Source organism: Chiroxiphia lanceolata, chromosome 4 (assembly GCF_009829145.1).
Source record: "Chiroxiphia lanceolata isolate bChiLan1 chromosome 4, bChiLan1.pri, whole genome shotgun sequence".
Taxonomy (NCBI): Eukaryota; Metazoa; Chordata; class Aves; order Passeriformes; family Pipridae; genus Chiroxiphia; species Chiroxiphia lanceolata.
This window is the reverse complement of record NC_045640.1, coordinates 43,018,210-43,034,268: the sequence shown is the minus strand read 5'-3', so window position 1 is coordinate 43,034,268 and position 16,059 is coordinate 43,018,210. Positions and strand designations below refer to the sequence as shown.

General features: G+C 37.4%; 1 protein-coding gene across 4 annotated transcripts in view; it reads left to right on the top strand.

Moving 5' to 3' along the window:
* FNIP2 (folliculin interacting protein 2) overlaps window positions 1-14,308 on the top strand; it is a 49,829-nt gene extending 35,521 nt beyond the window's left edge. For all 4 annotated transcript variants that reach the window (XM_032685807.1, XM_032685805.1, XM_032685804.1 and 1 more), the window contains 5 exons: window positions 1,221-2,538; window positions 3,335-3,491; window positions 5,230-5,430; window positions 9,113-9,228; window positions 10,470-14,308. In XM_032685807.1, coding sequence (XP_032541698.1) covers window positions 1,221-2,538; window positions 3,335-3,491; window positions 5,230-5,430; window positions 9,113-9,228; window positions 10,470-10,548 — 1,871 coding nt within the window. In that variant the 3' untranslated portion in view covers window positions 10,549-14,308. The remainder of the gene's footprint in view (window positions 1-1,220; window positions 2,539-3,334; window positions 3,492-5,229; window positions 5,431-9,112; window positions 9,229-10,469) is intronic.
* Window positions 14,309-16,059: the final 1,751 nt, after the last annotated feature.

Below are 16,059 nucleotides of genomic sequence, written 5' to 3'. Positions count from 1 at the left end.
GTTGCTTCTTGAGGTCTCATACAAAATCCTGATGGCAAACTCCATCCAGAACAGAGTTTGAGCTGCTCAGAGTAAGGATTTAGCACCTGAAGCAATCCAGTAGATTAGCAGGTAGCTGATAAAGTCTCAAGGCAGAGAAGTCTGCTTTCAACAATTAAGGTGGCTGAAGAAAACTGAGCTTTTGCTGGCTGACTGCCATGTGCTGGTGAGATCAGTCACAGTTTGTTTAAGCAAAGACAATTTAGTTGGTATTTTCTAATGGGTGTCAGGTGAAGACAACAGGGTTAACTCAACCTGATAATAAACACTTCTTGAGTTAGTCCGTCTTTGAGAGAGCATGTGAACATTCCCTTATTGGCTAGCTATGTTTACTTTCCCAGAACTTTGGAGTAGAAACTCTGTAGCTGATAGATGATTATAAGCAACTGGAAGATAGCTACCACTCTCCCAAACAAATATGTTGAAAGTAGGATATGTATGACCTTAGTTCTGTTAAAAAAGCAGTTCTTCAGGATAAACGATCTAGTAAATAAGTAGTTCTTGGGGGGACTCAGATTACGTTGCCTACCTTTCATATTACAGTTGTACTTTAGGTAGTAGAATTTTCTAGTTCTCCACTGCCCGCTGCCACAGATAAATGCTCATGTTAGTGAGGTTGACTCCAAGTCCATACCATGAGCCTTGCTCAATAAGGCCTCTTTTTCCTGAATCTTATTTATTAAGCTAATATTTAATCCTTTTTTTGATTTCTTAGTCCTGAAAAATGTAATTTAGATTTTCTCTGTAAAAATGCCTGTGTTTAACAGAAAAAAAGTCACTTTGATGTGAAAGAAAATAAGTAGAAAAATAGAAAATAGTATAGCTTGCTTTGGAGTTTTTCTGGGTCTACTTTCTTCTTCACCCCCTCTTGTGTCAGTTTCTAAGTGATAATACCTTGTAAGCATTGTGTGAATAAAAAGCTTAGTGGCTTTGAACAGAAAGAAAATGAGCAATAGCAGCTAATTCCTCACAAAAAACACCAAAACACTTCCAGACAAAAGCCAGGTGTAAGAAGCAGTAGGGGACTTTTTTTGTCTGTCCTTATTCTTTTAAACTTTTATGAATTTACTGTGAAAGAAATGAATTGTCTGATTTGTGTCCATAGTAAATGCTGTTTCAAAATGTATTGAATTTGACCAGTGAAGGTTATGTTAAAATGAAATTTTTGCCTTCCTGTGTAGGTGATCTCTACGGTGCCATAGGCTCTCCGGTTAGATTGACTCGAACTGTTATTGTTGGAAAACGCAAGGAGTTGGTGCAGCGCTTGCTCTATGTTCTAACTTACTTCATTCGGTGCTCTGAGCTGCAGGAGAATCAGCTGACGTGGAGCGAGCCGGCTGGAGAAGGAGAACAAGTGCTAAATGGAAGTAAGATAACGACTGCACTAGAAAAGGGAGAGGTAGAGGAGTCTGATTATGTGGTTGTCACTGTTAAAAATGAACCTGCTCTTGTGCCTCCAATCCTACCTCCAAAGAATGATGGAAGTAAGAGCAACAGTATTGTAGAGTGGGTGCATGACCCCGAAAGCACTCATGCTGTCCCGATCTCTTCAAAAGAAAAGAAGGAAGCAATAGGAAAGGCCAGTCAGAGCTCTGAAGCATCTGTGGACTGTCTAACTAGCAGTTTCTGTAAAGGAGCAGCTGATGGTAGGAAAAGAACCGTCGCTGACACAGGCATAGTATCCTATCACTCTGAAGAGTTATCTAAATTAGAGGATTTAATGGATGTAAAGAAGAACAAGAACCAGAATGAGAGAAAAGCAGAAAATCAGCTTTCTAGTAGGTCATCTGCCTTACCTTGTCCTGAAAGGTCTGGCCACAGGAGTTCCCACTTAGAAAAGGTCACCTTTCAGATTGGAAGTTCTGCGTCACCAGAGTCAGACTTAGAAACTTGTAGAAGAGAAATGGAAGAAAATCTGAAGGCATTCAGAAAAAATACAGAGGTGATACACTGTACCTCAAGTTCCCCAAGTCTGGCTATGGATGCCTCTCAGAATCAAGAAGACAGTTGTGAAGCTACCTTTATACCCTTCAGTAAACATAATGTTTGTTATGCCCAAATTCCACCGTGTGAGGAGAAGGAGAGTACACTTAACCAACATATGGAAAGTAAAGGAACTGAAATGAATTTAAAGAATGCCATATCAAATGAACTGCTTTTGCCCACGGATAACATAGAAACTGTAAAATTGCCAAACATAAGAGAAAATAGAACTTTATGCTCTGGCAACTTAGAGAACTATTCCTCTGACTGCGTAGAAGCAGATTCTGCTGTCAAACAGGATTCCCCTAAAGTAGGTGCTAAAGATGTCCCCTATGGGGATGCTGGAAGGAAAACCTCCTTCAGAGTTGAAGGGGACATTCCAAGGAATGAAAGTTCAGACAGTGCTCTTGGAGCCAGTGATGAAGAAGGTGACTGTTGTATCCCTGATGAAGTGCATTGTGATAATGTCAGCAAACGACTTGAAGAATTTGCGGAAGTGGAACTTCCTTTACCAAGGTAAAGTAGTCTGATTTAATTTAGAACTAAATTAAGTTAAAAACTCTTGTTACTTTAGAGTTTTTCAGAGTTTCAAGTTTGAAATCTTCTGGAGTCTTGACTAAGTTCCTTGCAAACAAATCATTAACAGACACTGATGTGGTTAGAAATCTTGTAAACAGATTGGGCAAGAAGAAAACAGATACAGCAGGTTTAAAGAAGTTTTGTAACAAAGGTATAGTTCAAATGTCTAACAAAAAGTGGTCAGACTTTTTACATAAAAACTGCCTGTAACATTTAATGTAGACACATAGAGAGAACATCTGAGGACAAGGAAAGCTTTGTTTAAACAGATAATTGTTTAGATTTGACATAATTGACAAGTCAAAGACAGATTTGGAATAAATATGGGCATCCTATTTGAAAACTTTTGAGCATTATAGGTACACGTGGAACTTGATGCTTGAGGTAGGTTTCTAGACCTTAAGCATGAGAACTGGAGAAAATTCAAATTTAGCAAATATTTTAGGTGCAGAACAGGAAGCTCATACATACCACAAGCTCTAATACATGTAAATTTGCTTATTTTTGAATTTGAAGGAATCAGTACATTGTTAAATTTAAGCTTTTAAAATTCTTGTTTCAAAGAGCACCAGTAAATGTTTACTGGTGTGAACATTTACATGTACTTTGAGTACAGTTGTTGATTAATATTTGCAGTAGAAGCAGGTTGATAAACCTAACTTCGTGTTCCTGTAAAATCTGAATGCAGTTTGTGGAGCAAGAATCTTACCTGTTTTGCATTTCTGTATTTCAGGTCAAATACCATCAGCAGTCAATGTGTGAAAAACTTTGGAAGATCGCTTCTGGGTGGTTACTGTCATACATATATACCTGATCTAGTGCTGCACGGAATAAATAATGATGAAAAACTCAAGCAGTGTCTACTAGCAGATCTACTTCATGCGATGCACGTGAGTTAAAGTACTGTTCTGAGTCATAGCAGTAGTTGTGATATTACTGAGATCAACAGAAGCAGATTAGTTCAATAGATTTCTTTTTTACTTACCTGTTCTGAACAACCACACCTGCCATATCTTCCTTCTTGAAAAATGTAAGCCTGTAATTCATTATATGCAGAGCGTGTTCACACAAGAATCATGTGCTTTCCTTTATACTCTCTTAAGGCTTCTCTTCGAAGATAAACACAAGGAAGATTGTTTGCAACTTGAAGTGACAAGAAAAAAACTCTCAAGCTGCTTCTCTTTTCAGTCACAATAGCAGACAGAATTATCTGTATTTCAGAAAAATGATACGCAAGTTGAAACATCATATTCTGCCACTTTAGTGGCATGTGTTGCAAGGGAGATAAAGTCTTGTTGAGGCCTGTATGATACTAGTCTGTAATAGAAATGACTGACTATAGAAAGTAATTGTCTGTGGATAAGAACTTTGCCATGTTCTTGCTCTACTGTAAGTACTCCTAAACTATAGAATTTGTAACTAACCTTTCACTGAAATAACTGTCTGACCTCAATATGCAATTTAAAATGCTTATCTAGTAATTGTCTGCAGCTTCTCTGTAGCAATTAAGAATCATCCTGCTGGCATGACTCCATGTAATATCCAAAACAGTGATGTGTGTGTACGTAACTAACTTCTTGCAACAACATCAGATTGGTCTTTTATGATTCTGTGTCTCTTCACTGGTGGATGACAAGTTGACTATGAGCCAGCAGTATGCCCTCGCAGCCAGGAGGGCCAATGGTATCCTGGTATGCATCAAAGAGTGTGGCCAGCAGGTCAAGAGAGGTGATCCTGCCCCTCTACTCGGTCCTAGTGAGGCCACATCTCGGGTATTGTGTTCAGTTCTGGTCTCCACAGTTCAAAAAAGACAACTCTGGAACATCTCTCTTATGAGGAGAAACTGCAGTAGCTGGGCCTGTTTAGTCTAGAGAGGAGAAGACAGGGAACCTCATTAATGCATGTCAGTATCTCAAAGGTGGGTCGAGAGTGGTGCCAGACTCTTTTTGGTGGTGCCCAGTGACAGGACAAGGAGTAATGGCCATAAACTAAAACGCAAGAAGGTCCACCTCAACATGAGGAAGAACTTCTTTACATTGAAGGTGGCAGAGCACTGGAACAGGCTGCCTGGGGATGTTCTGGATTCTCCCTCTCTGGAGGCAATCAAAACCCACTCGGATGTGTTCCTGTGTCACCTGCTCTAGGTGACCCTGCCTTGGTCGGGGAGTTGGCCTAGGTGATCTCCAGAGGTTCCTTCCAACCCTAACTATTCTGTGATAACCTGCCCTTGATTCTGCATAGTAAAATGTCTCACATATCTCTGAAACATTGAACATACTTTCACCATCACTGGATTAGTGTAATTATTACTCTCTTCATTTTGAAAGAAATTTGTTTTCAGGGTAGGTGGAATATGTGAAGAAAACTAAAATGGACTAGTGATTTTGAAGCATTAATTAAAACTAAATGCCTCGATCAAATTGGCAGTTAAGACCTGATCCAAAGTTGCTGAATATAAATCCTGTCTTAAGTTGGTATTCCTTGGTTTTTGAGATGTCTTTTGTTCCCTGTTGGACATTGAATCACTTTCTTACTCCCTGCCTCAGTGTGAATGAAAATAGAACCTCAAACTGAGCTGTGGAAATGTATATGGAAGTGTCACATAATTGTATTTTGTTTCTGTTGCAGCATCCAGTGCTAGATGAGCCCATAGCAGAAGCTGTCTGCATTATTGCAGACACAGATAAATGGAACGTACAAGTAGCTACAAGCCAGAGAAAGATGATGGACAGTATGAAGTTAGGCAAGGATGTTTTGGTTTCAAGTCAAGTATCCAGTTTATTGCAGTCTATTTTACAGCTTTACAAACTCAACGTCCCAGCTGACTTCGTAAGTATTTCCTTACTGCAGACTGAAGCTAATGAAAATGGGTTAGCTCAGATAGCAGATGCAGAGTTTTGTATATTGTGTTGCTATATCAATGAAGTGATGCCTGAAATAATGCAGAGTTGTTACAACATATTGAAAAGAATCCATGCTACAGTTCAATAACAGGTGCTGGTTTAGCTGTAATTTACGTTTAATAGAACAAATTAAACTTAACTACTTGAAAATATGTGTGCCAAAACTCAAATTTTTTAGGCAATTTTAGCGTGGTCCTCATGTGTTTATGTTTAGGACTCTTAAATTTGGTTCTTATTTTTTTGTTTGTATGATTTCCACACTTCTTTAAGTTGTTGAAGTGTCTATTTACCGAAGCCTGGTTCTGGCATACAACTTTCTATTCTTGCGCTTTCTATTCAACCCCATGCGGTGGATGCCTGTTCTCTCTGCTCTCCAAATAATTGTGCCTCTGTGTGCTTATCTGACCCTTCTATTTTGTGCATATTTTAGCCACCCCTGTCAGCAAGTGCTGTCTTGGGTAGACTTGCTGATGTCTCCATAGGATTAATGGGATGAGACACCTGGGAGAATGGGTGGGTCGCAGCAGAGGATGTTACTTCGTCATGTTGTGTGCTCCCTGTCCCACAGCATCCTTTTCTGTCCTCATTTGTTGTGGAGTTCATCAGAGCAAATCAGTAACGCTGGCTCTGCTATTACAACAAAATTACTCACAAGTCTGATAGCAGTAATTGTAATACAGTTTTTAATGCACGATTGTAGGTGAGGGGAGATGGAGTTGGTTTTTTTCAGTGCTCACTGCTTTTGCAGTTAGCAGAATTGATCTGTCCTTCAGCAGATAGCCTTGAGAATCCTTGTAGGAATCCTGTGTAATGACTGTGCCAGCAGATGGAAGAGAAAGATAGAGCTAAATACTAACAGCTGTAAGTAGTATTACTTGGCACTGTTTTGGATAAAATTAGTAGTATTGATTACACTGAGTTCTTGAAGTCAAATGCTAGGCAAAATGTGTGGGTATGTTTTTCAGTGTTGTCTTTGGATTCTTCTGGGTGTCGAAAAATATGCAACTTCAATTGAAATTATAACCTAACACTGTCACAGTCACACCTTAAATTCTGGTATTTTTAAACTGAATAGTTGATTCTGCAACTGAAGTGTTCTTTACGAGATTGCCTTGGGATTTGTGTATGCAATTGCTTTATAGTTTGTGTGATTTGGGAGGGGTCTGGAGGTGGAATGATTTTCAGGTTTTTATTTACTTTTTCTTACAAAAAGGAACAGTGAAGTGACAATGCTAGTAGTTGATAAATTTTCTATAATCCGTGTTAGAGACACTTTGATCCTTCTGTTGGTGAATTGTGCAACTCTGCTAGAACAGAACATTGGTGCGTGCCAGTTAAGTGTTCTACTAAACTCTAGGGGGAGAAGTGTGACTTTTTAATTGTAGTGTTTCTATTGATTTTAATCTGGACAGAAACCATATGTACTGATGTACTAATATCAGTCAGAGATGAGCATAATGCAGTATGTTTGAAGTTTCCTCTAGGAGTGCATGTTTCTTTAGATGTTCAGATGAATAAGTATTTTTGGGTTTTTTGGTACAACAGAAAACAAAACACAACTTGAGACCAGATGAAAGTGGTGATATCTTCCTTCTGGCACTTCTGACTGGTGACAGTGCTGCAGAGAGCTTTGCAGTATGCCCTGATGAGAGGGAAGTGATTCCAACTGCTGCATTTCAGCAATATGCCAAAAGTTTTACCTACACCTTTAAACTCATTTTAAGCTGCTCTTCTATTTTTAGAAGTAACTTGACTTTTTTTTTTTCCATTTAGTCAATGAGAAAAACTGCAGAGGAAGCTAACATTAAAAACAAAAGACTTGTGGAAGTTTTCAACAGAAGGGGTTCATGTACCAAGCTTGTGGGGAGAAATGTCTTTTGATTCTTTGCTGATATTAATAAGGAGCAGATCATATTATGTAAACAATCCCTCTTTTAAAATCGTGTCATTCTTTCTTACATGCTGCCTCATAACTTGAAAAAATAAATAATCCATAATCCTTTATACAAATACTGGAATTGAAATATACAAATACTGCTGCTTTGTGAATCAGCTGCATGCTCCCCTGAACCACTGAGGCAGTGCTCATAGGCTTTTTGCATTAGAGTTACCTGTAATGTAAAAGATAAGAATGTTTCCCTTTTGGCCAGAATCAGAAGTGGTATGATTAAAATGATTTAAGTGAAAATTTACTTGAAGCAAATAGATCAAACTACTGCCAAAAATCTTTTGCCTTTCCTCCACTGGTGTCAATTATTTTACTCTACTACCATCTAGCACATTTTTTAAAATACCTCTTCATCTTCCGTGATTAAGACTTGGTATTAGCTATTAAAAAATCATCAAAAATCTTCATCTTGCTCCAGACAATCAGAGAAATGCATGGTAGGCTACCTACAAGCCTGAGTCTATTTTTTTATCATTATTTTGTTAATTAACAAAACAGGTTTTACCAGATCTCATTTCTAATACTTAGGCTTTCATTCAACTTGAAGTACATGAGACAATGGCCTGAAGCTGTTTGCTGCTACTGTTTCTAATTGCTGTGTATGCCTGCTGGATGATTATACATTTGATAATGTGAGGTGCTGCATGCACTTCCTGCTTTCATCTCCTGGAGTTTGGAGAGCTGAACTAATTTAACTTTTTTGAAGTGGCCATCCTTATGAAAAGAAGGAATATATCAAAGTGAATGTGCCTTTTGTCCTAGAACAAAATACCTGATAAGACATCCTACCTACTTGCCTTGTGAAGACATGCTAACTACTGACCTTGTCTTACCAAAATAACCCCTCTTTCTCTTTGAAGCTGAAGTTCATCTTCTCTCTTGTAGTTGATGTATGAGAAATTACCATGCATCACATGACTGTATTTAAAAATAATATGCATTTCTAGCATTCCACTGCTGAAGGAAAAGGGGTGTGATTAAACTGATGTTTCAACTTGAACTGTTACCTTTTGGCAATCAGCATCAAATGCGTAAGCAATTTTAAACTAGAAGTACCTAGAAATAATGAAGACAAATGCCTAGAATGGATTTGTATCTTATCTGCTACGGGAAAGCTGTCAGCAAAAGAGTTATAATTTTTTGATGAATAAGGTACTGATGTCTTCTACTTCCTGAGTGTTAGTTTCTTGAATGGCACTAGAGCCTTAGAGCTAGAATGATAATTTTAGGAACTGTTGTCTAAACCAAGTCTTTGAGAAAAATGGTATTGACTTATATAACAAAGACATCTTGATCTAAGGATTCTGGTTTGATTCTTAGTAAGATGTTCAGAGTGGTTCTGAACTCAGTTAAAACTGCTGAAGTCAGCAGAAGCACAGTGGTTTACTTTAGTGGAAAATGGAGTTAGTGCAGTAAACTGGCTGACCAGGAGAGCTGGAACATCCCAGTTCTGTCAGGGGTTTCTTCTTTGTGGGATAATGTAACTGTTTTAATGTTTGTAGCACAGTTGTAACAAAACCAATTACCTCTTCTAGATGTTGGAGTATAGATTTAGTTTATCTTCTGGCAAAGATACAAGGTAAAGTGATATGCTTACATATCTGTAATGTTTGCATGCAATTGCTAAAGCCATTCTGAGGTTTTTGATCTTTGTTTACAGTGCATAATGCATCTTGAGGATAGACTACAAGAGATGTATCTCAAAAGCAAAATGCTTTCAGAATATCTGCGAGGACATACAAGAGTGCATGTAAAAGAACTAGGAATTGTATTGGGGTGAGTATTGCAGATATCAGTCTTAACCACTGGCAAAATCGGGGGCAGTTATTTTTCCTTTTCATCTGAATTTTGACATCTTGTTCTCACAAGGACTTGCTTCATATTTAACACTCTCTCATGTGCCTTATAAGGTGTGCAAATGGGTTCTGCTGAGCTATCTGGAAATCGGGAGGAGACATTTATACAGCAAGAACAAATTACTTGTTACTCTTAAATCTTCAGAATAAGGAAAGTTTGGATTTTGGTCCTTAGGAAGTTAAGCATGCATTCATACACACTCCCTTCTGTCGTGAGCTCCTTAATGAAAACTTCATCCCAACAAATACTTTGGAATTTTTGGAAGATTAGGTAGTATATTTGTATCTTGAGGGAAGAGAGGGTCTCAAAAAGCAGATGTAGAAAAACAAACGGGTGTCCTATTGGGCACCTGTCTCCTAATAATAGTACTTGATTGGCATATAACCTTGAGTGATGTACCTGCTGACAGCAGAAAAGGGGGAAGAAGCAAAAACACATTCTCAAGATGCTTTTTAGCACTGTAAATTAAATCTAATTCATCTTTTTCCAGACTGTTCAAGATATCATTCAGAAATGTAGCTGTAAATAGTGAAAACCTGAAATAAGCACTCTTCTCAGTGTGCGTATATATGCTAAATATATATAAGTATACATGTACATCCTGGCCTCTGAGCAGCTTCACATTTAGAAATGGTTGGAAGCTGACCAATGCGTTTTGAGAGACATTCCTTGAACTGTTATTGTGTAATAATTAATAATTTCAGTTTTTAGTCATTTTTGGTAAGAAAGTGCTACTACATAGTGAACAGAGTTACATTCAAAACCTGAAATGCATAGTCTTCCATAAGCTAATACTTACTACTTGCTTAAACTGGGCTTACTGGTGCCTACTGACTGGGAAGACTACAAGCTAAGGCTCATAGCTTAGCAAATAAATGAAAGTTTTTTTATTTAAACTACAAAAGATTGTATAGCACAGAATATAATACTGTCTTTTGACTTAAATGGTAGGATACTTCTTGATTTTAAACATTATTACCTACCTTTACTGGTATGTTATGAGTAATGGCAATAAATAATAATTAAACAATGAACTTAGTTACAGCAAGACACTTCCAGTTTCTTTAAAGTGAATGAAAAATATCTTCTTTTGTTTTTTCTTGTGAAGGTGACTGTATATTTTAAAGTCTGTCTCTTTTTTTTTTTTTTTTAATTTCTAGGATTGAATCCAATGACTTGCCTCTGTTGGCTGCTATAGCAAGTACTCATTCCCCATATGTTGCTCAAATACTCTTATAAATTAAACTCTCAGGATAGTCATTCCCTTAAAGTAAAGTTAAGAAAATGGGAATGTTGAACGAAGAACAGAGGTGCCAAATACTGGTAAAGGGGAGCACTGAGGAAAGCAGGTGATGACTGTACATTCTACCACCTTCCGATTCTGATCTCAACCGGATGTTTTATCGGAGGACTTCAGTTTACATAATGTCAAAGGCATTCAGGTTTTTCTTACAATCTCACTTCTGACTTAAGAAAGAGACTTCATCCTTGTATTTTATTTTTATTCAGAGGACAAAAGTTAACGCTGTGTGGCAGACCAGGAGCTGCCATCTAAAACGCTGCTCAAAACCATGAAGTACCAGTCAAAAGAACAAGTGGGTTAAAATGGATTTTGTAATACTATGCTTGTGAGTGTGGTGTGGTGTATGTTTCTTTGCTGGGGAGGAGGAGGAGCTGTAAACTCTGTATATAGCATTCCTATACACAAGTGTATTAGGTGGGACATGATTTTCTTGCGGAGCATACACATGATTTTGTATAGTAGAAGTGATGGCTCGGAACAAGGAACCTGGATTCAGCAGCCAAATGTTACGTGGAAATGGAGGTGTGCGTGAGGTTGATGTTACTTTTCCCTTTAAGGACAAGAGGTTGAGAGCTGTGGCTGCTTCTGTTTTAATGAGGAGGCATTCAAATGGGCCCATGGCTAGAGATGGAATGGAATGAACTTCCGAGATAGGGATTTTGTGGGAAAGCCTTATGGAACTTCTGCTACAAGTTTACATTTGTTGCTGATGCAACTTCAATAACTCTTGAGTTGCTGTATGACTGTAGTCTTGGGAACTAAACCTGTGTCTTGGTATCATCAAGTATTACCATCTCCAAGGAGTATGAATCTGAAAACCTTCTGAATGATGCCAGTGCTGTCAGCATGTGTCTGTGCACACATACACCAAGCCATTGGCACAAACTGAAGACAATCCTATTGGGGAAATAAAAGACAACAAAAAAACCCCACCAAACCTTTAGTCAGAAGTATTACTTTTTTCCAGCTACAAGTTGTCACGCTCAGTAGGAATAAAAGAGGAACATTGTTTGAAGTAAAATGAAATGTAGGGGGCAAACCCCAATATTTGATATTACTATGAATGTTTGCAATTACTCTTTTTGATTCTGCAGAAATCTTGAACTATCATCCAGGTGCCTTTCCTTAATAGGTTAAGTACTCTGACACCAGAAACTACTTCTCCACTAGTTGATAATGGCCTCTGGTGTTTCTAGAAAGCAAGATAAAATTTTGTATTTCACTGTTTTCATGTGGTTGATTAAAATGAATGTAAAAAAATACTTTTTTTGCATCAAGCACTGTTAAGCTGGATATGAAACTACGGACCAGACTGAGGAGAGAACAAAGGATCAAAACATTCTTAAACAAAAAACTCAGTGTTGGACTGTTCTGTTTTGAGCCACTGCGAATGCAGTGTCTGAAATTGTCATCTTGCAAGCAGATTGCTGGCAACACAATTGCTTGAAAATAGTGAATTCTTATAAGAAACTCTTGGTCACCAGTTGTGGGTTCTCCTTGTTGATGATTACAGATTTTTAACACTGAAGGGACACACTTTTACTGCAAGTGTTTTTATTTCCTACTACCTTGATGTTTGGACTTTTCTACAGTAAACTTTCAATGATTTGAAATAATGAAATGTGCATATTGTGAATTGTTTAAATGTGATGGGGGTCTTGATTAACCTTGTGTTGCTTTTTGAGGGAAATAGGTAGACTGACCTACTGTGAAAAGAGGTTGTTTCCACGTGGAGGGATACTTAATATTCTAGTAACACTTCTAAAGCTGTTCCTTCTATGCTGGTTTTCTGACCTGACATTCCAAATGTTACTTTTATTGCATTTTCATACTTCTTCCTAGTATTTTGCCTAAAAAGGCTAAAATATTTCTGTGGTTCAGGTTTTCTCCTGCTTGTAGTTAAGGAAACTTTTCTTGTCTCTGGATATCTACTGGAAAGTAAACTTACCTCTGCATATAACTTTTAGCAGATACTGCTTTCTATTTTACAAGGTTAAGACAAAGTAAGAACCATAGAGCAAGTCACTTATTTCTAAACTACCCTTTTGATGGAGAACATGTGCATGTGTAAGACTATGAAACTGCTTCCCTGAGTGTATATAGGAATCCTCATGTATTTTCTCTATTTCATATCACTCTTAAATAGTAGCTGAGATCATTAAAAGTCAATTCCAGTTCTTTAAAGTATAAGTTGGGTTTTTATCTGACCAGGCACTGACAATTCTTCAAAGAAATAGATGCTAACATAAAGATGTGCTTTTGTTATCACAGAGTGTACTAAAGAAGTCAGAGGTCAGCAGACATTCAGTGATTTCAATATGAATACCATAGTCAGTAATAACTGATTTTACTACATCAACTATTTAAAAAAAAAAAAATTAAAAAATCTGCCCTTTGGCAAGACATCAATTAACCTTATGGTGGCATGTGAGCCGATGGTCAAAAACACTTGGATTTTCTTCAGCCCAGGCTAAAACTTTATAGTTCTTGCTGCTTTCTCTAACATTTTGCTGCTCTTCAGAAACTACATGTTGAACTATCTTACTCTTACAGTTTTAGTTTTGGGGGAAAGAAAATTCAAAACAAAAGCTCTTTATTACCTTTAAAAGACTTTACACTAATGAAAGCTAATTATGTATTTCCCCCTCCATCAAACGTACTACCTCAGTTGACAGGATTCCACTTTCTAGGGCTTTTTTTTTTTTTTTTGACTCAAAGTCTTTTAACTTGTTTTCGGTAGCATCTTGATGTTTATGTAAATTGGTGTGGCATGACAGGGCAGTAAGTATTTACAGATGTGGTTTTTAGACATTTTTAGGGCATGTTTCTGGTTTTATTTTAATAGGATGAAAAGTGATATGAATGTACAGATGTGTTGAAAATTGATAATGTAGCTTAACTTTCAAATATTCCAAAGTTGTTTTTATCAGTATTATGTAGGTTTTTTGTAAACTTAAATACATACTTTCTTGGTTAAGTGGGAGTGCACAGTCTTTCCAAAATCCCACATAATTGCAGTTTACACAGTGAAATTTAAAGAATGTATGCTTTTTTTCAGGCAAGACTAAGCAGAGGGGAGAAGTGAACTGCTAAATTGTAGTATTTAATCTAAATGAATTCTTTAACCCCAAACGATACCAAGAATTAAACATTTTAATTTCAGTAGGTACTCTCTGAACTAAGATATCATATTTTCTTCTGCCCCCAAAAAACTAATAGACACTGATTCTGTAATTCACTTTTCTAATACCATCCTCCAGAATTCTAGATTGATCTTCCCCACTCCCTACTACTATATGCATCTTTACTCTTGAAGTCAAAAACTCTTTTCAGATGCACCAAATTCTTGTATATAAGGTTTACGCAAAACGATCACTTACCCCCAAGTCTAACGTCAATTAAAAGGATCCAAATAAAAATCAAGTCTGAACTACTGAATATAGTATAGACATTTTCCTTTTTCTTTTTTTTTTTTTTTTTGGAGGTTGAATGAGCTAATTTGACATACATAGCAGGTTTTTCATAATAGAAAAAAATGTGTGTTGCTATTGCATGTTTGGAGAACATAGGCTTTTTTAGGAATGACTGCATACCAATGTCAAACTACATGGGTTTTTTTCTTATAGTTGTTCATGTATGCTATCATTTTGGTCTATTTCTTTGCGGCATTTGGTGCAATAAACTTTCTGAAATCAACTTTAGTGATATTTGGTATCTTCCTTTTTAAAACTTCTGAAATGGCTGTTATTGTTGTAGCTGAGGTCTAAAAGCACATGAGCATTCAATAACCCAGTAGCGGAGTATGCAACTTGCAAGAAATGTCTGACAGAAAGATTCCACAAAATTTGGAACCTGATTTAAAACACTTTAGCATCTTTGGAAACTTTACTCCACAAGAGCTCTTATAGTGTGAAAAATAACGGCAAAAAATAATGGAAAATGAAGACACTGACTGTTGGAATAGGTCCTGCGGAGTTTTCACACTCTTTTGTGGCTGGCACTTAGCTCTTTTCATGTGTATTTGAGCTACCTGAAAAATGTGTCACTATTCGATAATATATCCAGTTTTTAAAATTGCTCAGTCAAATGGGAATGAGTGACACCTCGTGTCTGCTAGATTATGGAGTTTAGTTTAAAATAAAGAGGTCATCAATTTCTCTCAAAGTCTCCAAGACCTGACTTTCTATTTAGTATTGTCAGCTTATTGGAAAATCCTTATTTAGAAATAAAAACAGAGATGAGCTGATCAACTATAATTATGCTGAACATCTTTGAACAGGTCTGAATTACAGTCTGATTTGTAGGGTGTAAGCACTTCTTACCTGTAGACTGAAATGTTTGAGGTTTGCTTGTTGGTCAGGCTAACAAAATTTGGAAGTAAGGTGAAAAGCCCAGGAACTTTAGCATCAAGGGGCTTGATGGTGAGGAGAAAACCCAGTTACCCTGTCCAGTCTTTTCTTCTGTCATACTAGCTGCATCTGCAAGTTTTAATCTTTGCTTTGCTCTGTTGTGCAATGAGTCCCTTGTAGCCAGTTGAAAGATGTTTACAACAGAAAAAAAAAAAAAAAAGCTGCTGCTGGGTTAACAAATTGAATTTGTCTCAAAGGGGCAAGGGAAGAAATGGGACCCCTTAGCTAGGAACAGAGAAGGACTGAGATTGCTCCAGCTCCTGATGTCTTTGGTACTTGTGAACCATTGGACTATCTTGGTGGTTTAGGTGGAGCAGCAGTGGGTTTTCCACCCAGGCTTTGTGAGACTGTGAAACTCCTCTGCTCTGATTCCACTACTTAAAAAAATGTAGTTAAGCTGTTGATCATATCAACTGGTTGAATTTCTTTCTTAAGGGCACTTAGCCAGTGTCTCAGAATCTGTATGTTTGGGATGGTGGCAGGTTAGGAAGAGGCAGGTATGGAAGCTGACAGGTATAAAATGGCCAAGCACTGGGAAAGGATGGAGACCTGCATTAATAAATACTTATGTGGCTGAGAGGGCTGCCACAGAGCTTTTAGGACAGACAGCTGCAAAGGAGAAAATAATACCTAGATTTGAAAAATTCTCAAACTCTGCAGTCAGATTCCATGATTTGTTCAAAAGATGTGACTTGAAATAATACAAATATTGATAGTGAGCAATTGATTGTAGTTTTCCTGCGTATGAAGGGATTCTCCTCATACGTAAAAAGGATTTCAAGGCTACAGCAGTAAACATGAACTATATCACAAAGTTAACTAAGTCTTGTACCAAAATTCTGCCAGTCTTTCTCCTCTTATCTGTAAATGAAAAAGTTATATAGCAAAGCTTTCTGCTGATCATCCATGCACCATATTCTTTTGCTTTCTGTACTTATATGTTTGAAGAGATCAGGACTAAGCATATGAAACAGGATTTTGGATATAAAGGACATTGGGCCAAGTGACAAACCATGAGACTGTGACCTATAAGGCTTC